We start from the raw sequence: 24,139 nt of genomic DNA, 5'->3' as shown, positions 1-24,139 counted from the left end.
CAGCCAAAGGGGGGGCACCACCCAACACCCCTTGGGGCATCTCAGCTTTTGGGGAGATGGGGCTAATCCAGCCCTGGGTCATCCAATGAAGGGTGGGACAGAGGTGGGGGGCTCTGCCCTTGGGCAGGGTCAGGAAGCTCCGGGGGTCTTTCTGCTGCAGGCACTTGGCTTCTCCTTCTGCTGGAGATGCTCCAAACCCTGTTCCTTCCCAGGGAGGGGTTTTAAGGGGTACGGTGCATCCCCAAACATCAGGGCACCGGACCATCACCAAAAGAACCAGAACCCCCTAAAAGTGCTGCATCCCTGTGCCCAAGAAGGGAGAAGAGGCCTTGTGTGTCTCATTAAATACAGGTAGAAATTTATTAAGGAGGAAAAAAAAAAAAACCCACAGCTTTTACAAAAAGTATCAAAAAGAGACAAATGAGGTGAAATGTCTGTCTTTGGCTGGAGCAGCTACCGGAGGGACGGAGCGGGGCTGAAATCTGGCCCGTGGTGGAGGGAGGCACGGAGGGAGGGATGGAGGGAGGGATGCCGGTGCCACAGAGCTCCTGGGATCACCCAGACAGGGGTTGTGGACAGATGGAGCCGAGCTCCCAGCCCTTGAATACTCATCCCAGGACATCCCATCTGGGGGATTCACACCTTCCCTCATTTAACAGCGCTGATACCCACCAGCACCAAAGCAACACACACCAGAGGAGGGACAGCCTGGCACCAGCTCAGGTCCAAACCAGCCTTGCAGGGTCACCCGGACCCCGGGAAGGACCTGCCTTCATGCTGAGGCCAGTGGGAGGGAGGAGGAGATGCTGGGGAGCAGCAGCCCAAGGGCTGGGGACAGGTGGGGACAGGCAAGGACGCACAGCCTCAGGCAAGTGCTCCCATCCTGCGCTTCTCCTGTGCTTCTCCGTCTGTCCAGCCCCATTTAGGTGGGAAGGACTACCTGGGTCTCTACGCTTTGAAAAAAACAAAAGGGGTAACAGTGGGGACTCAAGGCAGCAGCAAAAGGTGGGAGCAGCGATGGCTTCCTGAGGGGGCTGTGGGCTTGAGGAGCAGCCACACAACCCCCTAGAGTGGTTTTCTCCCTGCCTGTCCCCCGGTTGAGCACGATGAAGGCAATACGTGCCATTTCTCTACTTCCAAAAAGGGAATTTCACTGAAATAAGGGGAAAAGCAGCCCCCCTTGCCCCAAGCCCTGCCTCTCCACCCAGTGAGGAGCCCAGGTGGGGAAGCACAAGCTCCTTTTGCAGCCTCAGGGGAGCATCAGATGTTAGAGTGGGACTGAAAAACACCTTTGAAGCTCAGCTCTGAACACCCCAGAGCCACAGCAGAGGCGCTGGGGAGCCCAAAGTGGGGGAAACCCTTGGCCTAAAGAGTTGCAGATAAAAACAAGTGCCCCTGCAAAAAAGGGGGTCGTGTTCACAGTATGAGCTGCAGCACCCGAGGACGGGACGGGGCTGCAGGCAGGCAGGGGCGCAGGCAGGGACACAGGCAGGAGACCTTGGTAGCATCATTGCCAGGTGCTTTCGAGGTCCATTGCCCCAGAGCTGGGGGCCCAGCCTGGCTGTGGCCGTACCAAAACCCCGCTTCCCTCAGCCCCGGGTTGTCCCCAAACCAGTTATGGCTTGCCAGCACCAAGAGCAGCCCCAAAGGGGTGCAATGCCAGACTGGCTCCAGCCCTGTTCCCCACTCCATCTCCTGTTTAACCGGAGTGAGCCCAAACCCGCCAGCCCTGAGGACGAAGCTGTGCCTGGAGTCTGCCCCATCTGGGAGCAGCCACCACTTCCCACAGGCTGGTAAAGACCCACCCCATGGAAAACATCACCACCAGCCCCGTCCCCGCCGGCGGGGTCAGTGCAGGACCTGCTCCAGCTCGTACTTCTCGCAGAACTTGCTGGTGAAGGGCAGGCAGGTGAGATATTCCACCCAGCGCCAGTTCACAGGGTAGACGTAGAGCCAGACCACCAGCGAGGCAAAGAGCCCCACGAAAACCAGCAAGGAGACGATGATCATGGCTCGCTTGCGGTACTTGTCCACCGTGCCGAAGGTGATGTAGGGCAGGAAGGCGAAGGAGAGGAGGAGGCCGCTGAGGAAGCCAAAGAGATGAGCGATGTTATCGATCCACGGCAAGAGGCCACAGACGAAGAGGAACAGGACGATGCCGAAGAGGTTGAGGAAGGCTTTCCAGGGTTTCTCCAGCACTTGCCAGCTCTGGAAGAGCTCCACGAAGAGGCAGGCCAGCAAGCCAAACTGGGACCCGGCAGGGCCCACCTGCAGGGATGGGGAAAGTCATGGCCAGACCCTGCGCACATCACCCTGGACATGTTCCTGTGTGTCCCCTGGGAATGTCCCCTCCCCTTGCAAAATGCATGTGGCTCTTGCATCCCTCCAAGGGCTGCGCTGCCACGGGGCGGCCATGCTCACGCTGGCACGGGAGGAAGAAGAGAGGAGCACGCTGGCACTGTTTGGGCAGAGCCAGTGCTTTTGATGACTCAGCAGCCAGGCAGCATCCCCACAGCCCCCCCAGCCCTGTCCTGACGCACCCCCACGGGGATTAGGGCGCTGGACGTGATCTCATTTAAAGCCTGGCAGGGTTTTGCTGCCAGCAGATTAGCCATCTGCCTCCCGAGGACCCTGCACGCACATTGACATGGGGTGAAGCGTGACCCACGCGGCATGTGCAAACCCCACGCGTGGGGCAGAGACACCCCCCCGTCCCCCTGCCATGGGGGCACCAGCCTCCCACCCCCCTGCCAGGGGCAGAGAGCTTTGTGCTGCAGCCTGCAGTCCCCTCCCCAAACCTCTGCTGAGACAGGGATAGGGAGGGGTGTCCCTTTGGTCCCTGGGGAGGTGGCGGGGTTTGGGGTGATGTGGACAGAGCCCCCCCAGCCCTCACCTCTGCCCTGTACGGCAGGAAGATGGCACTGGCCAGGTTGCCCGTGATGCCGCTGAGGATGAAAATGATGGAGATGCGATGCCAGCCTGCCAGCTTCTCCAGGTCCCTCAGCACCGTCATCTGGAACGTCACAGACACCAGGCAGTGGATGATGCTGGGGGGAGAGACCTCACGTTAGAGACCCCTGCCCAGCCCTCCGTGCTGCTGCCCTGGGGCATGTGACATTGTACATAACACCCTCCACGTGTTGCTGTGGTCTAGGGGTGTCCTCCCCACTTCTCTCCCAGCCCGTCCCAATGGATACTCTGGTCCCAACTCACTCCCCACGCCCTGGGGGTGTGGGGGCCGTGGCTCACCCGGCATGCAGGAACAGGGACAGCCACAGGCGGTAGAACTGGTCGGGGACCTCCGGGTTGAGGAAGGGCAGGAGACCACAGACCTTGTCCAGGCAGTGCACCTGCAAAGGTGGGGTGGTTGGCGGGTGACAAAGGCTCAGCCCACAGCCCAGTGCTGCAGGGAGCAACGGATGGGTCACAGGGACATGTGGCTGGTGATGCCACATGTCAGTTGCGGGGGGACCCTGAGTGGTGTGGGGCACCTGCATTGCCCAGGTGCTGCGGAGGGAGCAACCAAGCACCCCCAGTGCCCCAGGAGATGCTGAGGGGCTGTTTTCCCACCCAGAATATCCCTTTCTCAAGGACACCAGGGCTGCCTGGGTGAGACTGCCTCAAGTTCTCTCTGGCAACCAGTGATAGGACCCGAGGGAATGGCAGGAAGATGTGTCAGGGGAGGTTTAGGTTGGACATGAGGAAAAGGTTCTTCACCCAGAGGGTGCTGGACACTGGAACGGGCTTCCCAGGGAGGTGTCACGGCCCCAACCTGACAGTGTTCAGGAAACATTTGGACAATGTCCTCAGACACATGGTGTGAATTTTGGGGTTGTCCTGTGCAGGGACAGGAGTTCAACTCAAAGATCCTTGTGGGTCCCTTCCAACTGAGGACATTCTGTGATTTTAAATCTTGTGTTTCCTGCCCCACAGCAACAAGGCAGTGGCAGCAGGAGCCTGACCGACAGCCGAACAAACCCCTGCACCCTGCATCCCCTGCTCACACCCATCCCAGGATACTACAAAACCCTTCAGCATCAGCACAGCAATTCGTGACCCACCTGCCAGCATCACAACCTGCATCCCAGCCCACTCACCTGCGAGCAGAGCGTTGCCTCCTCATGGAAGTAGCCGTGCATGAACTCGCAGTACTCCCGCGTCGTGATCTCGCAGCTGGGCAGAGGGCAGCGGGCTCGGACCAGGGCTCGCTCCCCACTCCCCTGAGCATCCCCCGCTGCTCCCGGCAGCCAGTCCTGCTGCCACTATCCTTCCCACCCCCCCTGCAAGGCTCCAAGTTCTCCATCTCCCCCTGGCACAGCTCCGGGCACGGACAGAGCAACAAAAGGCAGTGCGGGGAGCTGAGCCCTGACCAGGTGTCCCCATCGCTGTGACCCACCTGCCCTTGGTGCCAATGCAGCAGGGTCTGCCCTTGATCTCGCAGTCCATGTGGGCAAAGCCTGTGTGGTTGGTTTTAGTCTCGTAGGTGCAGATCTAGAAGCAGGAGGGCGAGGAGCCAAGGTCACGGTCTGGCTGCAGGCTCTCCCCGCAGCCCCCGTGCCTGGCTTGTCACATGCTGTGCCTCCCACAGAGGCTGTCACCACGGTGTCACCGGGCTCTTACCGGCCACTTGGTGATGTCGTCCGGCCACACGTGGGGTGGGTTGGATGCCGGCTCCTCGCATGTCCTGGCGGGAGGAGGTGGGGGGGTCAGGACAGGTCTCCCTCAGCACATCCCTCCTCCCAGACCCGCCTTGGGCACAGACACCCCAGGACCTGCCCCATCCCCTGGCTTGGGAGGGATCTTGCACCTTGGTGTCCTACACCCCCTTGCAGCAGCGCCTTCCGCAGGTGAACCCCACAGCACTTGCATCTGTCAGACACCCCATCGATGTCCCCTCACAGCACCCCGCATGCCAGCTCACCCCCCATGGGACCCCACCTCAGTTTCCCCACTGACTCCCGCTTCCTTATCACTCTCCTACGGTGTGTAAGAGCCCTCCAGCCCCTTGGACATGAGAATTCAAGGCAGCCAAGCTGGAAACGCAGCCTCATGCAGCACCTCTGCCATGCCCTGCGTACAGCCAGGTGACTGTGCCACCTCTGCCCAGCTGTCACTCCTACCTGGGGTCCTGGTGACACACAGCCCCTGACGTCCGCTTCTTCCCCGAGTCCATGGTTGGTGCATTGGTGCTCGGCCACTTGATGAATGTTGCCAGTGTCTCCTGCGGAGCACAAAGAGATTGAGGATGTTGCAGCAAATCACAGATCATTTTGGTTGGAAGAGACCCTCAAGATCATCAAGTCCAACCATAACCCACCCCTGGCACTGCCCCATGTCCCTGAGAACCTCATCTCCGTCTGTCCAACCCCTCCAGGGATGGTGACTCCGCCACTGCCCTGGGCAGCCTGTTCCAGTGCCCGACAGCCCTTTGGGGAAGAAATTGTTCCCTAACATCTAATCTAAACCTCCCCTGGCACAATTTGAGGCCATTTCCTCTTGTCCTATTGCTTGTTACTCCAGAGAAGAGATCAATCCTCTCCATGCTAGGAACGCACCGCTCTGACCCTGCACGCCCTGCCCTGGTGCTGTGCAAGGCTGAGATGTTTTCCCCTTTTTCTCCAAAGATCCCCAGCCCTTCCCAGTGCCCGTGGGGGTGGCACACACCGAGCAGTCCTGCGGCAGGGTCTGGATACAGCCCGATCTGTCGTTCTGGACACAGCAGCCGGAGCTGCGCTCCCGGTCCCGCTCGCGCTGGATGAGCCGCTCCACCTGCAGATCCTTCCGGATGCAGGGGGAGAACTTGGCTCCCAGGTGGATCAGGTCAATCTGGGAGGGAGACACCAGTCCAGGGGATGCTCCATGTGCCCCCCAGCAGCTCCCCTCCCTCCAAGCTGCCCCCCGGGGAGAGCTCAGTAGGGGCAGGGGGTTCCCACAGGCAACAGCCCCGACTCTCCAATACCCCAGTTGGGGGAATAATAGAATTACAGGATGGTTTGGGTTGGAAAGCTCATCCAGTGCCACCGCTGCCATGAGCAGGGACATCTGCACCAGCTCAGGTTGCTCAGAGCCCTGTCCAGCCTGGGCTGGGATGTCTCCAGGGATGGTTCAGCCACCACCTCTCTGGCCAACCTGGGCCAGGCTCTCACCACCCTCAGGAGCAACAATTCCTTCCTCATGTCTAGTGAAAGCAGGTGGGAAGGGGATATGGTCTGTTCTGACCATCCCAACGTGATGCTGCAGCTCTGGGCTGGGATCGGGCAGCAGGCCCCAGAGGGATGGCGACACCGATGCCCTGGGGCAGCGGGCTGGGACGAGGGGTCCAGCTCTCCCCCTGGAGCACCCCAGGGCCCCACCTCGGATCTGGGCAGCGGGAGCAGAGGCTGGTGGGGGCAGAGGCTCGGTGGTCCAGCAGAGCCCTTACCGAGCTGGGTCCGATCCAGAAGTTTTCCTGCTGGATGTACTTGACGCTCTCATAGACGCCCTTGTTCCGCAGCACCTGCCGGGTGGGGCCAGGGTCAGCTCCCGCTGAGGGGGCTGTGCAGGGGTGCAGCCCCCTCTCCCTCTACTTGTGGGGGGCTGAGCAGCCCCCTTCATGTGAGGGGAAGGGCTGCTGGGTCCCATCAGTGATGTGGGAGAGCGAGCAGCTCTGCTGCCAGCACACATGCTGCTGCAACACACTGCAGACTCCCCACCCTGGCTATTTAATGGAGCCTCTCAACCAGTGGGAGCCAGCAGCACCCCAAGATGCTCCCAGCCCCAGCAGGGAGACCGTCAGCATGGGACACTGGAGGATGGATCCAGGGCACTGGGGGAGCAATGCAGCCGCTGCAGCTCCCCAGGACTAACCCCAGAGGGAGGATCACCCCCTGGGGCATTGCAGGCACCCACAGACACCCCTCTTGCTCTCCTCGGCAGCCAGCTGGTTGCCATTTCAGAGCCAGATGTGTCACCAGAGAGCTGGGAGGGCACAGCCCCGGCTGGTAGCTCTTAAACTTACTAACTCTGTCGTCACGTGCTGGGCGAAGCCGATGGGGGCGATGCCGTAGGTTCCGATGACCAGCAAGGTGATAAGGATGTGGACAAAGGTGAGCCAGTATGTGAAATATGGCCTGTGGAAGAAAGGACCCCAAATTAGAGCAGCTCAAGGATGGCTGGGTAAAGAGACGCTGCAGTCCCCCAGGCACGGAGGGGGACACGCATCCGATTTTCAGCTAAGGAGCCCCCTGGGCCCATGCTGGTCCCACCAGACCCCCTCACCGGTGGCTGTCGGTGATCTCCAGCTGCGACTGCACGATGCTGCTCAGGCTGCGCCGGTACGTCCTGTTCAGCCACTTCCCCACCACCCCCAGCCCATAGTAGCGTTTCTTGCGGTCGAAGGCGAAGTGCATCACTTTGGAAGTGATGCGCATCCCTCGCTGGGGAGCTGGGCCAGCACCAGCAGAGACTGAGGTGAGCCGGACACCCTCCTGCCTGCAGAGAGGGGAGAAACCCAGAGAATCATAGAATGACTCTGGTTGGAAGAGACCTTTAAGATCATCGAGTCCAAAGGTTAACCTCACACTGCCAACTGCACCACAAACCCATGTCCCTAAGAATCTCATCTCCATGTCTTTTAAACCCCTCCAGGGATGGCGACTCCAGCACTGCCCTGGGCAGCCTGTTCCAACACCTGACAGCCTTTTCCGGGAAGAAATTGTTCCCAATATCCAATCTAAACCTTCCCTGGTGCAACTTGAGGCTGTTCCCTGTCATCCTGTCACTTGTGAACAGAGCCCGACCCCCCTGGCTCCAAGCTCCTTTCAGGCAGGTCAGAGATCAGAAGGTCTCCCCTCAGCTCCTGTTCTCCAGCTGAACCCCCAGCTCCCTCAGCTGCTCCCATCACACTTGTGCTCCAGCCCCTCACCAGCTCCGTTCCCTTCTCTCAACTCGCTCCAGCACCTCACAGTCTGTCTTGTCGTGAGGACCCATCACACCTGCTGAAAGGGGCCAGCTGAGGAATCCCCCATGTGCAACCCCAGAGCTGGGGCAGGTCAGAGGATGCTGGGATGAGGGCTGGGGGCACCTCTTGGCTTCACCCTCCTAGCGGCATGGCAAAAGTACCCAGTGCCCCATGGCAGGGATGGCTGGGGACATCGTCCTGACTGTGGCAGGGGACCTGGGCAGTTTGGGGGCAGCACCTGCTGAGAGCTGGTACTCACGGAGTGGGCTGCTCCACCTCGGGGGACACCCTGGCATTGTCCCCTATGGGGCGCATGCGGAAATATGTGGCTGAGAGAGGTGGCGACTCGAAGACATCATCAGGCATGGAGTACGTCTCGTCATGTATGTCCATCTGTAAGGAGGATGGAGATAGGTTCTTCAACGTGTGAGATGGGTAAGAATCATAGAATCATTTAGTTTGGACGAGACCCTCAAGATCATTGAGTGCAACCATCAACCCAACAGTGGCATTAAACCATCTCCCTAAGAACCTCATCTACGTGTTTTTTAAATCCCTCCAGAGATGGCACCTCTTAAGACTCGTTCTCTAGATCCTTCACCAAGGAGAAACCCCCTCTGACTGAGTGCAGCCACCACCAGGCCAGCCTGGCTCCGGGGCCTGGGGAGTGAGCAATCCTCATCAATATCCCATGAACTCCATGTCACAGGGTGCGAGATGTGCCCACGATGGCAGCGTCACTCCTTATCACCCTGAAAGAGCATCACCCAGACCAGGGCCCTGCAGCGCTGGGCACAGTGGCCACAGATGCTCCTGCTCCCAGGCAAAGCACCGACACACAGGTCCTCATCAGAGCCCCCCTAGCTCCAAGTCCATCCCCATGGAGCAGCACTTGCCTTACTGAAGAAGGACGAGTCCAGCGTATCAGCAGCATCCACCATGTCCTCCTCCATGAAGCTGGGGTACATGAAGCTCCTCTTGTTGCTCCTCCACTTGGGAGCCAGCGGCTCCAGGGCAGAGCGTCCCTTTGGCAAGGGAAGCAAACAATGGTAAACAGCCAGAAACCCCCCAGTTTTTGCAGCACCAAGGGTTTCTCGCAGCTTCCCTCCCCAAAGCCGAGTGACAGGGATTAAATCCCAACCGGCCACCACATCCCCCGGTGTGGGAAGCAGGAGTCAGCAGCAGATGCTGCCTTCAGCTCCTGAGAGCCAGCGTTGGGCCATGACAGCATGACGAGGGAACTCTGACTCCTGTTTGGTCTCAGTGCCACCAACCTGTCCCCCAGGGCTCCAGGACGGTGCTGGAGAAGCTTCCTGGCTCCTCAGCAGTGAAACCCAGAAACTGCTTTTTTTTTTTTTTTTCTAGGAATGTACAGTTTTCACCAAAACTTTCTTTTAAGCAGAGCACAGGTTCAAAACCACCAAATTCCTCCCTCAAACCCACCCTGGAGAGATGGCAATCTCTGTGCAGAGCAAAAAGCCAAGGAAAGATGATGGGTGATAGACAGAGCTGAAACCCGCATCAGGAAGAAGACCCACCCCCCAGCTCCCCAAAACTCACGCGGAGAAGCGCGGCGGCCGCCTTGAAGCTCATGTGGGCGACGGACTCCCTCTTCCTGCGCGGCAGGCGGCCGTAGCCCGAGCGGATGCTCGTCAAAGAGACAACGCCGGGGGTGAGCGGGGCCAGGACGTGGTGGGGCGTGTGGGGACGGTCGGTGTCATCGGGATGGCGGAAGGGACGGCCCCTGGCCAGCGGGTCCACGATCTGGAGAAGCGGAGAGGTGTGGGTGCTGGGGGATCAAGGCTGGGAGCCGGACCCCGTGCCCCGAGCTCTACCTTGGGCATCTTGGCAGGTTTGGGTGACTCGGTTCCTTGGAAGGAGGGGACCTCCTGGCTGGGCAGCTCCAGGTCACGGTAGGCGGGCTTCAGCTTGCCGTATCTCATGCTGCAGTGCTGCAAGCTCTTGCGTTGCCACTGCTGCCGCTTGCCCTCCCAATCACTGCTGACGCCAAACCATTGCGCCGTGCCCCTGGACACATGATGGGTGTGATAATCAACCAGCTGGTCCCTCCAGTCCAGGTACCACCATCCCACCAGGTGTCCCCTCCAGCAGGCGATTTGGACTGGACTCTGAGCAACCTGATCTGGTGGAAGTCCCTGCCCATGAGCTTTGATGGTCCCTTCCAACCCAAACTATTCTATGATGCTGTGATTTGGGTTGGGATGTCTCAGCTCAGCTGGCAACAGGGCAAGTTCTGAGCTGGCTGTGGGCTGGGGAAGGGACGCTGCAGAGGGGTCACTGGCCTTTGGGTCTCTCTGCAGAGGTAACTCCATCACCTTGCACGGGACAGTGCATCAGGTCTGGGCTGCAGCAGATGTACAGCTCAAGGTGCTTGTGAAGTCCTACATAAATGGGGCTAAGAAATTTCCCCAGTGCACAAAACAACAGTGTGAACTAGCACTATTCTGCTGCAGGACCATCTCCAGGCAGACACCAGAGAATCAAAGCAGAGCCGCACAAAACCCTCCAAGGCGTTCCCTTCCGAGCTGCAACTCCGCATCCCCATCCCAAGTCCTTTGTGGTACCCAGAGCCACGACACCCCGGCAGGGACCGAGGGACCCCTCGGTGACCCAGCCACCACCGGAGCCTGCCCTGCCTTCGGGTCACCACTCCCCGACCCTCACTTGCGGATGCTCTGGGACAGGGACGTCTGTCGGCGGAAGCCGGGCGGACGCTCGGAGCCGTCGCATCCCTTTGAGCGAGGCTCCTGCAGGCTCTTGCTCTTTCGGTAGATGGGGACTTTGGAGGGCTGGAAGGCAGAGCAGGGCATTAGGGATGGCACAGGAATGGTCCCCTAGGGATGGCAGGTACCCCATGCCCAGTGTGGGATGGACGCAGCTCCCCATCGCTCACCTCCTTGCGGGCACCATCCTCCTCTGCCTCCCGGGGGGGGATGATGATGGAGAGGTTGGGGGGCTTCTTGCTCTGCAGGCGGCTGCTGCTGGAGCGGCTGCCCCCGTTCTTGTCGCCGGCTGACATCTCAGGCCGGTGGCGGTCGGCAGGCTGGGGTGTGCAACGAGTTGGCAAGGTGAGAAGAAATGTCCCCCCAGGATTTCATGCATGGGGAGAGGCTGAGTCTCAGCAGAAGATGAGGCCTCGCCAGCAGGATCTCACCAGCATCAGCAAACCCTGCCACTGATCCTGTTGTCATCAGCCCAGCCACTGTGTCCCTGGCACCCACATCCCCTCCCCAGGTTTGTGTGGGCAGTGGGTTCCATCTCCCACTCACTCCCAGTCACCCAGGACCACCAGCACCACCCATTCGCCTGCTGGGAGCAGAGCGAGGGCTGGCAGGAGGGGGTCACAGCATCCCCATCATCCCACCACATGCCTGTGGGACATCTGGGTTGTGCTCCCCACCCCATCGGGATGCACCTGACCTGCTCAGCACGTGCACGGGAAATCAGGATGCGCAAAGCCTCAAAACACCCCATTCTCAGTAAATTCTTCACAGGATGGCTCTTGCTGCAGTGAGAGGGGCTGGAGCAGCCCGTGTCACCTCCAGCCCCAGGGCTGGGACCCATCACATGTCACGGTGTCCCCATGGGACGCTCCCCTCCGGCACGTGTGTGCATACACCAGGCTGGAAGACTGAATCCTCTCCAGCACCACGTGCAAGCAGGAGGAGGCTTAACGGCCAAGAGGTGGTTAATTCCTCCAGCAATTCCTTCCCAAGGGTCCTCGCAGACGGGCTCTACCAGGCAGGACCTTATGGTAAAGGTAATTCCATCTGAGCACAAGGGAGCGAGTCCAGATCCTATTAGGGGCTGTGGGGGCTCTCAAGAGGGAGGCACAGCCCCCTCCAGCCTCTTCACATCCCCCCCGGCCATGTGCCAGTGCCCAGCGGACTTGCACAGGTCTTGTGAGCATCCCCAGCTCAGTCCCCAGGCCTGGCTCTTCTCTCTGCCCAGGATCCAGCTTTGTAAGGCTCTGTTCTCTTTTGGCAACAGCTGAGCGACCGGGACCCACCAGCCCCTCTGCAGCAGGGTCCCCCTTGGCAGCACATCCCCGAGCGGGATGCACAGGGACACTTTTGTAGCACTCCGAGTCCCCAGCACGACTGCTCCCTCAGACCCCCCCACAAGCAAAGTCTGGCTTTAGGAGCATCCCCATGGAACCAGCTCCCGGGGGAGCAACCAGCGCCCAAATTTCTCCTGGGTGCTCAGCCAGTGCTGGTCCCCGCTGGGGTTTTCCTACCTCATAAGAGTGGCAGGGATCCTGCACAGCGTGACTTGATGACAAACACTGGCGGCGGCCTTCCTCTTCCTCCTCCTCCTCCGTCATTCACGCACGGGAGCCCCAGGACATGGCCGAACTCCTCCTGCCTCGCCTGGTTGGGAGAGATAGAGGCTGCAATGAAAAGCCACACATGGGAAAGAAGGGGAAGGCTGCAGGAGAATCGTGGGCCCTGGGGACAGGGCAGCCAGACACTGGGGACAGGGACCAGGCGGCAGAAGGAGGAAAAGCCGCCGTTTGCAGCGATGCACCTTGCTTCGTGGCAGGTGAACGGCGTGGGGCTGGCAGGGAGCTTTCACCCGCTGCTGCCGGGCAAAGCTCCCGGGTAGCGAGACACTCGTGAAGAGTGGACACGAAACGCAAGGGCCTCACTGAGGTATTTAATAGCTGCTAAACTGGGACAACGCCAGCCGGGCAGTCCAGCCCCGGCAAGTAAAACTTTCCGTCCCGCTGGTGAGCTGGAAACGTTGTTTGTTTTCCTCCCAGGGCTGCCAGCAATGAGCTCAAGGTGCCAGCTGCTCTGAGAGCTGGGGATGGGGACACGCTGGGGTCAGAGCAAGCCCTGGGACACCCTCATCATCCTCCTCCGACTCCAGGGAGGGAATGGCTCAGTGGTAGCAGTTGACGCAGCCAGGAGCACAGAAATTGCATCGCTCAGAGGTGAGAGGGGACAAGGTGCTCTTGCACAGCCCCACTCTTACACCTCCACCCCAAAATCCCATCTGCAATCGCTCCCATCACACGCCAGGCAGCCCTTGGTGAGGAACCTCTGGGCTTCCCAGTGAAGCAGGTTTGCAGGACGTTTAAAACCCCGGTCCCAGCCCTCACCAGTTCCCCATGCAGTGTGGGTGAAGGGACAGACCCAGTTCCCCCTGAGCCGCAGGCGAGGTGACGCAGCTCCCGGGGGAGCTGGCACAACCCGGCGGCACCTGCCGTCCCGTCATGCGGAGCAGCTTTCACAATTCTGTGCGTTAATGCGATATCTGGCAGCGAGAGATGGGGGAGGAAGCAAGCAGCCCCCGAGGGCTGAAGTCCCCTTGGCCACGTGGGTTGGGAGCAGCAGCAGCAACCCCCAAGAACAGATCCTGACCCAAAAGAAGTTTTACCGCACATCAGCTGGAGAAATCCCCCAGGGATGGTGCTGGGAAGGCGTTTTCCAGCTCCCCATGTGTTTGGTGCTGGCACCCAACCCCTCCGGTGCTGGCACTGCAGCAAGCCCATGAGGAGCTCAGCCCTCCGGGTCTCCCTTCGCCCTCTCGGGTCCCCCTTCGTCCCCCAGGCACCAGGATGGAGGGTTATGCCCCTGGGTCTCTGCCCAGCAGCCCCCATCGCAGGGCACAGCCCAGCTGTCCCTTGTCACTGGCCGGGTCCCCAAGGAGCCTCAGCCCAGTCCCCGGGGCACTCAGGGTAGATGTGGTGGCTCTGCCCCGGGCACAGGAAAGGTAAGTGAGAGGCGACATGGTGCGGGGGGATGGCTGCACGAATGCCCTGCCATGGGGACAAGGTGGTGACAGCAGTGAGGGGGTGACGGATGCGGGGCTCTGCACTCAAGGGCACATCCTGAGCTGTGCTTCCAGCTGGAAGAGGGGTCCCAGCACAGCACAGGGTCACTGCAGGCTGGAAAAGATCTCCAGGGAGAGAGAAGAACACAGTGGGGACCCTGCCACCACCCATGGGGGAAGCGATAAATGGGTGGAGGGGGGTAACCTGGCCTGGTTGATAAGAAGAGGTCACCCACCGTCACCGCTTCCCCTCACAAAGCTCTCACATTCACCAAAGCTCACAGCCTGATGTCCAGCAGTGAGACACACTGCTCTCGCCCCCGTGACAAGCAGGTGAAGCCCTCATCCCCTCCTAAGAGGGACGGTGCGTGGGGGGCACTGGTGAAGAACTGAGACGAGGTTTAGTCTTCAGCCAGGAGAGGCACAAAGAAGGTGACCAGGGCTGGTCCCAGCCCTGGGCTGAATCACAGCCAACGCTGACCCAAGGAAGCACGCCCAAGAAAGAAAGCGATGGAAAAGGTGATGTAGCTCAGGCGTCACCGTCAGACACGCTGGGATGCTCCAAGCAATGCAAAGGGATGATCTGCAAGGCCAAGTGACAACCGGCAGAGCTGGGGACAACCGAGCACAACTGTCGTACGAGACACCGGAGACAACCCCGCAGAGCAGCCCTGGTCGGGGGGGATGGACGCAGACACAGAGGCTCAGATGAGGATCGGGATCGCAGTCCCTGAGCCCCTTGGCATGGGGGGAGGCGGCATTGCCGGTGCTGGAATAAAAGTCCGTCAGGCTGGTGCAATTAAACCGGGAGGAAAACGCAGCTCAGAGCCACCTGAGGGTGCGGGGCCAGGAGAGGGACCCTCAGAGCACCCATCGCACCCCTGCTCTGCCCTCTCCATCTCACAGGGGAACAAGAAGAGGGTCAGGGATGCCCCTGAAATGCCCCCGCAGCCGTCATGATGCTCACGCAAGAGTTGTTTTTCCATTAGGCAGAGCGTGCCGGCTGCCCATAAATGATTCACGAGAGCGTTAAAGACTGGAGCCTCGTTAAAAGGTGCTCCTGGTTATTAAGAGCCCCAGACAGGAAAGTCAATCAGTCCAACCGCTCCGAGAACTGAGCCCCCGCGGACTCGCACCTGAGCGGAGAACCCCGAGCAGCTGCCCAGCACCTTCCCCCACTTCTCCTGCCTTTCTAAAAGCTTTTTATCATTTTCCAGTCTCAAATTTCAGATCCAAGAGAAGCAGTCCAGGATAAATAGCTCTTGAAATGAAAAAGATATTATTAAAGAAAAAAAAAAAAGAAAAAGTACTTATAGGGCAGGAAACTAAATATCTTAATATTTCTATTTATTCTTAGAATGCCCAGTCCCCACTGAAACGGGGAGACCTGGAGAGCACCAGCCCCGCAAGCTGAGGAGCAGCCAGGCTCCGTCTGCTGCTTATTTTTTGTGCTTTGAGTAGTTAGGCTCCTTTTTAAAGGCCAAAATACACTTTATGGCCCTGCTGCAGGAACCCTCCTGGCCCTAAGGGACGGTGTGTCCCGGCACGGCCCCGTGCCCACGGCACAGACCCCCCAGCCCACACACGGCCATTTCACACCCCAGCACCACGACATCAGGCTGATTTTTTTTTTTTTTCCTCCCCCCACCACAGAGAAGGCAACTCCATCTTTTCCCTATGCGTGCTGGTTGGCAAACCCACAAAGATGCAAAGTTTCACTCTGAGTCTCGAGAGAGGACCGCTGTGTTTCGGGGCGGGGGGGGTGGTATTTTAAGCCGCCCCCTCCCTCCCTCCCACCGCGGAGCCGCACGATCGGCACCATCACCCACAAGAGCTTTAATCCTCGTCTCCATCTCGGCAGGGGTACAAGGCGGGGTACGGATGCCCCGATGGGTGATGAGAACCCGGCCAGTCCCCGCCGTGAGCAAGAACCTCCTCCGCACTGCCATGAGGAAATCCTCTCCCATTTTCTACGTGGGGCAGGACATTGGGCAACCGCAGCAGGTTTGTTCAGCCCGGGCGAGCTTGGAGCGCGCAGCACGCCCCGGGAGGAAGCAAAACCACCGCAGGGGACACGGAGGCGGCCAGGGGACTGTGCTGGGTGCAGCTGATAAAGCGCGGCGGGCAGAGCCCTGCCTGCCTGCGGGGAAGGGAAGCGGAGCCGGGGAGGGCGCGCGGCCGCTCGCGTGGTTGCACAAGGCAGCCATGTGCTGGGCTCCATCGCCGGCAGCACGCGGCCCTGGTCTCTCGGGCGGTGATGCCGCTGGGATCTGCACGGAGAGGGAAGGGTTCACCCGCGGGATCTGGCAGCAGATCCAAAAAGCCATGCAGGGGATTTCCCACAGCCCATTTCCCACCCTCGTTAATTTCTACCAATGCGATTACTCCCCTTGTCCCCGGCAGAGCGAGCGCCAGCACCCAAAGGCTTCCCAACCTGCTGGGGTGGGTGACGAGCCCCGGTGAGCCGGGGTCGCTCTGTGCTGCTGCCCACCCACCCCACACCTCCCCATCCCCCTTCCCGGGGGGTTCACACACCCTCACAGCAAAACCACCCCAAACAGGCGGCACCGCACAAACCCGCTCCGCTTCCCACGGTGGGGCCACGCCGGCCGGGGCGGTGGGTGCTGCCGGCCCCTTCCCCGAGCTGGAGCCCTATCCGAGCAGGGGACGCATACGTGGAGGATTTGAGTCGCCCCAAGGGCTTTGGAAAGAGCAAAGGGCAAAAGTCTCTGCCGGCAGCGAGGGCAGCTCCAGCAGGGAAAGGATAGGGGGTTGGCTGCTCCCTAGATCCAAGAAAAGCTCTTTTCCAGGCACCACACGGATTCCCCAGGCTACCAGGACTGATTTAACTTGGTTTTATCTAAGAGCTGCATTATTACTCAGAGCTACTCCAATTCCTCGTTAGCTTGGCTTAAACACAGGACACATGGGCACGATGGCGTGAGTGCTCCCACCATGACTGCACCTTCTGGAGGGGGCTGGAGGGTCCCAGGTCGTCATTTCCCCGAGGCAGGGGGTGAGCAGCCTGCTTGCCGTCCCCACGCCCAGGTCATTACTGAGCTCATCTTCCCTTCCATATTTGAAAGAAAATTCTTGGTGTGAGCGCGTGATGGGGATGGGAGGGACACACAGATTTCTTTCACTGGTTCTGCAAAACACTCTTTTTGACAGCAATGCTTGGTGCAAGGGCTCAGGCTGGACTTGCAGACTTCCCCAATCCTCTGCTGCCCATTTCAGAGTATACCAAGCTACCTGGAGCTGGGAGAAGCACCCATATTTACAGAGTCCCGTCACCATGAGCTCTGAGCACCCCCGTGCAGCATGGGATGCAGCAGTGGGAGGTGGTGCTCAGCCCCACGTACAAATTCGGCTCACCCCAGGCAGGAGATGAGCCCCAGGTTGGGGGCAGGACAATCCGCTCGGCTAAAAGCTAAAGCTCCCTATCTTTGCGAACAGGCTCCTTATCTCAACGCAGCCATTTCAAGGCTCACGCAACACACTGCTTGCCCCGCTGGCCCCTGTGCAGAGGCAGAAGCTTGGGTGGACACCAGCAGCCTCCTTCGAAGCACCCAGGTCCACACCCTGCAGACAAAAACCCGAGCAAGAGCAGCTCATCCCCGTCCAACACAGCACAAGCCCGGCACGGGGGATCCTCCACCCCCTGGTGCCTGCGGAAACCCTGTGATGCTCTCCCCACGCTGCAGCGTCACCGTGGACCTGTGCCAGCAATGCACTTTGCAGCCCTTCGGCTGCCAAGAGCAGGTGGTGGGGTCTCCCCCGCCATCCTCATCCTCCCCATCTCACCCCAGGGATGCTGCACCCACAGGGCAGCAGCACAGCTCACTGCGGGGACTGCAGATGCCGATTTTTGAGGAGCTGTCTCTGTGCCATCCCCAGGAGTGCTCAGATTGGGTTAAGCAGCTTCAATGAAGTTCTTACAATTCCCCTGATTTAAGTTATTTAAGTTATTGGAGGGTGAGGGAGGAGGGGAGAAGCCCTCGCATGCAAACCCCACAAATGTTTGATCTCTACAAGGGGTGCAGGTTGCTCCTCTGCCCCCCAAATCAGTTATTTGGGGGCTGCCCCTGTGCTAACGTGACCTGCACCTGATGATGTCAGCCCTCAGGGTGCAGGTCCCCAAGGACAAGGGGGACACATGGGTCCTGCATGGTGGCCAAGCAGAGGGCAGGGTTAGCTCTGGAGCCACACAGCACGTGGACCTTCCCCAGGGCATCCTCATTGCATCCAGCCCCCACCCCAAATGCCTCATTAAGACACTGACCACCAACTAAATGCTTTCTGTTTTGGTTTGGTGCTTTTTTTTTTTTTTTTTTAAGAAACAGTGGTCAAGTGAGAAAAAGGGTACCAGCACCAAGGGTTTCTGTTCCACTCGCAAGCACAAGCCCAGCTTTCAGCATGGACCCCAAGGCAGGGAAAGGACCATGACCCAAAGCATTGCACACTCCTAAACGACCACAACTCCTGGATCCTCATAATTACAGGACCGTGCCCATGTGCTTGTCTTTCAGCCCAGCACAGCCAAACAATGCAAAAACCACCTGAATCCCCAGCTCATCCCAAGGAGTTCGGCTTCCTGATGGAGAGATGGCTGTGCTGATTTGGCTGAATCAAGGTCATTTTCCATGCAGTTATTCCATTTTCCTCTTGGTAGCTAGCACAGTCCTTTGAATTTAGTTCGAGAACAATGAGATAGCACCTTGGGATAAAGTTAAGGTTTTCTTCCAGTAAACTTCCCAGTGTTTGGGACTTGGTATAAAAGAATGTAAGAGCTCACTGATACTTATTGCTGCAGAAACCAAGGTCCTTCCTCAGTTTTCCATGTTTTGCAAGGAAGCAGGTGTACAATGCAAGGAGGAGCAGATCCGGCACAGCTGACCCAAGCTGCCCCGCAGTATTCCATATCACAAATGCTCTCTTTCCTCGACGGTTGCTGTTCCTGAGGGGTCCCATCCCTGCTCCTGGAGCCCAATTCCCATGACTTCCCCATGCCCGCTGTGGTCTCTGCATTCAGCTGGACTCACTGTGTCCGCCTTGGTTGTTCAGAGTTGCTTTGTATATCTGATGATAAGAATTGCTTTCTATATCTGATGATATGCACATTATTATTCATTCTTCTTTTATTATTGTCTTACCAAACCTGTTTCTATTTCAAACCACGAGTCTTTTCTCCTTTTTCCCTTCCTTTGCCCCAGGGAAGAAGAGGCGAGAGAGCAGCTGTTTGGCTGTTTAGCCACACGGTAATGATGACCCAGCTGACCCCCTTTCCCCACCAGATTCATATCTCCGCGTTCTGCATCCCCAGCTCCGAGCTGCCTCCCAGCTCCCGCCGGCATCTATTGTTCCTCCCGCCAGCACCCACGGACACGCTCCAGCAGCGCTGCTCACACGTGCATCTGAAGGCAACACCAGGCTCAGCTCCCTCTTGCAGAATTTGTCACGGGGCAGCTGTTTGGGTGTCAAACCCCGCTCTCCCCCGCTGTGGTTTACCCTTTCTCACTCTGGGGTTCGCAGCACCTCCGGGTGCAGTTTCCAACGCAGCTGCAGTGGAGCCCAAAGAAACCCCTGACCAGGGGCAGCGGGGAGGCCACCCAGGCTTGCTTTGGTCACCAGCAAACAGAAGAGGCAGAAGCCACCATCCAAATGAGGAAGCAGCAACAGCTGTGGATCACCCTGTTAATTGCAAAGGAGCTTGGAACAGCAGAGTCCAAGAAGCCACTTGTGAAGCCGGTTACTGTGCAGAGCCCGTGGCATCTGGGGCAGAGCAGGCACACGAGGCCCTGGTTTCTCCAGGGTATGGCTACGACTGAATCCTCCAGCTCATTTCGGAGGTGGGACGTTTCCAAGCTGCAGGAGGTTTTCCACCTGGGAAACACGCAGGAGCCAAAGGATGCTCCTTTGGAGGGTACGACGGAGTGAGCCAAACCGGGCAGCATCTCCCCGCTCAGGACAGCCATGGGATGGTAGTGAGGTGTCCTCCCAAACCCTCCAGCCAGCCGATGTGCTGTGAGCCCAGGACAGCAGCGAAACAATGAGCTCACCCTGGAAATCCCTGCGAGTGACCATCCAGGACCTGGGCACATGCAGGCAGGGGACCGTCCCGGCTCCCTGTGGTGGGAAGGATGACGCCACGCTGGGGAAGAGGGCAGGCACTTCCTCTTGCCGCAGGGACCCAGAGGCGACAACGTGGCCTCTCACGGCCCCTTTCCCCTGCAGAGCACAGGCATGGGGAGCTGAGCGAGAGCTGTGGGGTTTCGGAGGGGAGAAACAGAGCCCTTGGCCCACTGTGGGCACTGCAATCCAGCTGCAGGCAAGCGCGGAGGGACGGCTGCTGCCTGGTCCTGCTCGCCTGGCAGCAAGGCAGGACAGGACCAGGGTAAAGCCCAGCCTTACCAGTCTGGGCCAAAACTGCTGAAGGCCAACAGCAAATACAACTGGCTAAAACATCCAGAGCCAGCATCCCCCTGCTCCTTGCGGGATGCACGTATGGATGTGGGATGGTGGGACCTTTCTGATCACGAAGGGTTTTGTTCGCTTGCAAAGGGCTGGCAGCAGCACTTGCCACTTCAGGCAGCACGTGCGAGCGTGCTAGAGCCTTTAAACCAAACCTCAAACCAGCAACAACAACAAAGCCCCGGTATCGGCAGGCAGGAGGAGATGACGATGCTCTGGGGCATCTGGGGCTGCTGCCCTGCCCGCCTGCCTGCCCTCGCCTGTGGCTTCGAGGCTGCTGCCATTTCCGAAGGGTGCCGCCAGCCCCGCTCTCCTGGGAAGGGGAAAACCCACAAAACAAAAACAAAACTGCACACCCGCCTGTTTATCGGGCCATCAGCTCCAGAAAGTAGGTTAGTGCTTTCCTCCCAGCCGGGGCAGAGGAGCCGGCAGCAGGCAGGGGAGCAGGCGGGGCCGCCCTGCCCCGCGGTGTCCCCTCCGCTCGGCCGGGTCACCCCACTGGGACACGCACCCGCTTCCCCCGCGGTGAGAGGAGGAAGAGGAGGGTCCTTCCCCGGCCGTCCGGGCTGCGCGCCCCGGGGGCGCCGGGCAGGGCGAGGGGCACGGCCGCAGCCCCAGCAGGGCTCCCGCGCTGTCTCCCCTACCCCGGCAAATGTCCCCCGGGGGGCAGGGGCAGCCACCCACCCCCGGCGGGGCCGGCACCCCGGGCAGAGCGGCCGCAGGGCGGAGGAGGAAGCTGGCGGGACGCGGCCGGTCACAAAGCAACAACAACCCGGGCGGCCGCGAAGCGGCGCGGAGGCACCGGAACCCCCCGCTCCGCTCCGCTCCCACCCTCGGCCCCGCTCACCTCGGCACGGCCGCGCTCCCGCTCCGCCCCGGCTCCCGGTCCCGCCGGCACCGGCCGCCGCTGCGCCGCCGCCTCCACCTGGGCCGGGCGGGACCCGGGGGCGGCACCGGGGCGGGGCCTCGGGTGGGCGGGGCCGCCGCCCCGGGTTCCGCCCCGCAGAGCGCCCGCCCACGGCGACACGCGTGGGTCGGGCTCTGGTAGGACTGGTTTCTATTAGGTCTGGTCATTATCAGGGCTGGTCGCTGTTAGGACCAGCCACTATTAGGTCATTATCAGGACCTTATTAGGACCTTATTAGGACCAGGCTCTGTTAGGACTGGTCACTATTAGGATGTGTCATTATCAGGACTGGTCACTATTAGGACCAGCGTTTGTTAGGACTGGTCGCTATTAGGACTGGTCATTATCAGGACTGGTCACTATCAGGATCATGCTCTGTTAGGACCAGTCACTATGAGGACCCCAGGGCACAGACCCCCCGACCCCACTCCCAAGCTGCGGGGACCCCGATGTGCCAGGCGGCGTGACGAGCACAGTGTGGGCTGGCACAGCCTCAAGGGCACCGCGCGCCCAGGCACGTCCCACCGGCCGGGCTGGATCCAGGTGACACATGGTGAGGCCGGGACAGTGATGGCAGAGCCAGTTGTGTTGGCTTTCGCGGCGGTGACTTGTCCAGAGCCCAGCAACGTGGAGCCCCTTGGGGAGCTGCCCCTGCTCCCATGGCTCTTCTTCCCCGACAGCCTCACATCCAGCTTCCTGCCACCTCTATGGAGGAGATCAGATACCGACAGGATTTGGGGGGCTGAGGAGAGACGTCTAAAGATTGGGCTTGGCATGGCTGTGTTGCTGAGGCTTTTATACGGGAAAACATGCCTTGGATTTTGTCACAAAATAAATAACTTGATTCATGACTTGCTGCTGGTCTCAGGTGAGTATGGACTGAATTTACAGCCAGGACCAAGCAGGACCAGGAATGAACTTTACCTCCTTATTTAAAACTGCATTTTTCTTTCGTATTTATCTTACCCACACAAGGACACTTCAAGCAAGCCCTTTATTCCTGGGTACTGCAGCTGGGGTCCGGCGTGGATTCACTGATGTCTACCAGGACATTGAGCTCGTGCTTGCTGTGGCCTCCCTCTTCCACTGCCATGGGTTCTTGCTCAGCAAATCTGCTCTCGGTTCCTGGTTGAAAAAAGGGTGGAAAAAGCTTTCGGTTCCTCCCAGCTTCTTTGAAGTCATGTTTGGACGCGGGTGGAGAAGGGGAGAGCCTGGCCGGTGCCAGGGTGGGTGGCTGGGCACGGATGCCCCGCCATGGGCTGTGCCATGGGGTGGGTGGATGCTCCTGCCCGTGACTCAGGGGTGAGGTGGGGGCATCCCCAGCTGCAAGCTGGGGCAGGTGGCAAAGCAGGGACCTGGGCCAAGATGCCAGGCACCGACTTCTCCCTGCGTCTGGGAGGGGACAGATCAGCCTGTCTTTGGGTGGGACAAAAAACATCCGACAAAACCCATCGCTGCCATGTCCCTGCCTGCATCCCGCTCCACGGCTTGGACCTGCGGGATGTGTCTTTCCATGGAGGAGCCAGGCAGAGCCCCGTGTGGGCTGGCAAGGCCTGTGGAGGGGAAGGGAGGACAGTGACTGAGCACCTGTGCAAACCCTGCGGAGCGTTGGGCAATAAGGAAGCGAGAGAAATGACCGAAAAACCCCCAGGGGAGCACGGTCAGGGTGTTGCGTCAGCGCGCCGGGGAGGTGCTCTGCAGCGCTTCCCTCTGCCGTGCAAACTGCCTCACAGCTCGGCCAGAAATGATACTGGTTTTCACAACCTTGTAGATTTTTGGTGTAAAAAAACCCATGTTACCGTCCTGGGGCTTGTCTTTCCAACACATCAACCGCTTCCTAAAACATCACAGTCCAGGTTCTCCAGGAGTTTTTTCCCATTGTTGGCTCTTCATGTGCCCATCCCCGCAAGCGGGTATGAGATTCCCTGGGTTGTCTCAAGTTGCTCCCACACGCAGGCAGATGGATTTGTGACCCTACAGCCCTTCTGGGAGCCTGTTTCCCCATGGTCTCTTGGCACACAACCTGGGGGAAAAGCCCCGCGTGGAGGGGACACATCTTGCCTCAGTCCTCACCACTGGTTTGGACCCTTCCATGTCCCACTCACACTTTGTCTCAACTCATTCAGGGTTAAAAACTGCCTGTACCTGCCTGTCCCTGCTGCCACCATCACCTCAGCCCACTGCAAGCCACCACAGCCCCCTGCCAGCCCCGGAGCAGCGGTGCCGGAGCGGCTGCTGGCAGCGCTGCCGTTCCCGGTGCGAACGGCAGAGGCCAGACCGCGGCCGCGCTCGGTGCCGCTGGGAGCGGGTGGAAGCTGTTCCCAGCAGCAGCCAAGGATGCTCAGCCTCCGCCATCGCTCACCGCTCCCTTCCCTCTCGCCTCTGTTCCCCCGTTCCCCTCGGTGTCACAGCTGTCACCCCTGCCCAGCCCCTGAGGGACACGGGGCACCCCTGGACCATCTGCTTCTTGGTGCGTCACGTGAAGACGGGGGAAGTTTTTCTTATCAGGCAAACTGGGAACGTAGGTCTGGTTCTGTGAGGTTGTTGCGGATGGAAAAGCTCCTCCAAGCCTTTTCCACCAGCATGGCAGCGCTGGTGGCGGTGGTGGCACCTGGCTGTGCAGCTTGTCACAGCAGCCTCACCTGCCTGTCCCCTGCTGCTCCCCTGGCCATCGAGGGGCTTGGAGATGGGGATCAGCACCCATCACCCACCCATGCAACTGCCCTGTGCTCGGTCACCTTTGCAAACACAGGGATCTCCTGCTCACCTCAAAGTCAGCAGCCCAGGGGGCTGGGAGACCCCAGATCCCACCCTCAGAGGCACTGTGACCCCCAGATCCTGACATAGCCACCCTAGTAGTGCACAGAGCCCTCTAGACACAGATATTAGTGGGAAATTTGTATTTTTACTCCCTCCAAGCATTGCTTCTTCCTGCCCTCCCTCCCTCCTTGACCAGCCTGTGGTGGGAAAGCATTAAAAAAATAGAACAATATCATATGCAATCAAAGACAGGCTGGTGGGAG

General features: G+C 59.6%; 1 protein-coding gene across 1 annotated transcript; it reads right to left on the bottom strand.

Annotated features, from left to right (window-relative positions):
- Positions 1 to 358: 358 nt before the first annotated feature.
- On the bottom strand, positions 359 to 21,139 carry RHBDF2 (rhomboid 5 homolog 2). Its single transcript, XM_065647691.1, has 19 exons — positions 21,057 to 21,139; positions 12,198 to 12,330; positions 10,854 to 11,003; positions 10,625 to 10,749; positions 9,775 to 9,967; positions 9,500 to 9,703; positions 8,836 to 8,964; positions 8,199 to 8,332; positions 7,258 to 7,470; positions 6,998 to 7,109; positions 6,422 to 6,496; positions 5,665 to 5,826; positions 5,121 to 5,221; positions 4,621 to 4,684; positions 4,397 to 4,491; positions 4,098 to 4,173; positions 3,250 to 3,350; positions 2,894 to 3,047; positions 359 to 2,268 (listed from the first exon to the last, which is right to left on the bottom strand). Exons 2-19 carry the CDS (start codon positions 12,282 to 12,284, stop codon positions 1,849 to 1,851), a joined length of 2,595 nt encoding a protein of 864 aa, XP_065503763.1. The 5' UTR covers positions 12,285 to 12,330; positions 21,057 to 21,139; the 3' UTR covers positions 359 to 1,848.
- Positions 21,140 to 24,139: the final 3,000 nt, after the last annotated feature.

The sequence above is a fragment of the Caloenas nicobarica genome, chromosome 18 (genome assembly GCF_036013445.1).
Source record: "Caloenas nicobarica isolate bCalNic1 chromosome 18, bCalNic1.hap1, whole genome shotgun sequence".
In the NCBI taxonomy this organism is placed as follows: domain Eukaryota; kingdom Metazoa; phylum Chordata; class Aves; order Columbiformes; family Columbidae; genus Caloenas; species Caloenas nicobarica.
Note: the sequence above shows the minus strand (reverse complement) of the source record. Positions and strands in the feature narration are given on the sequence as shown.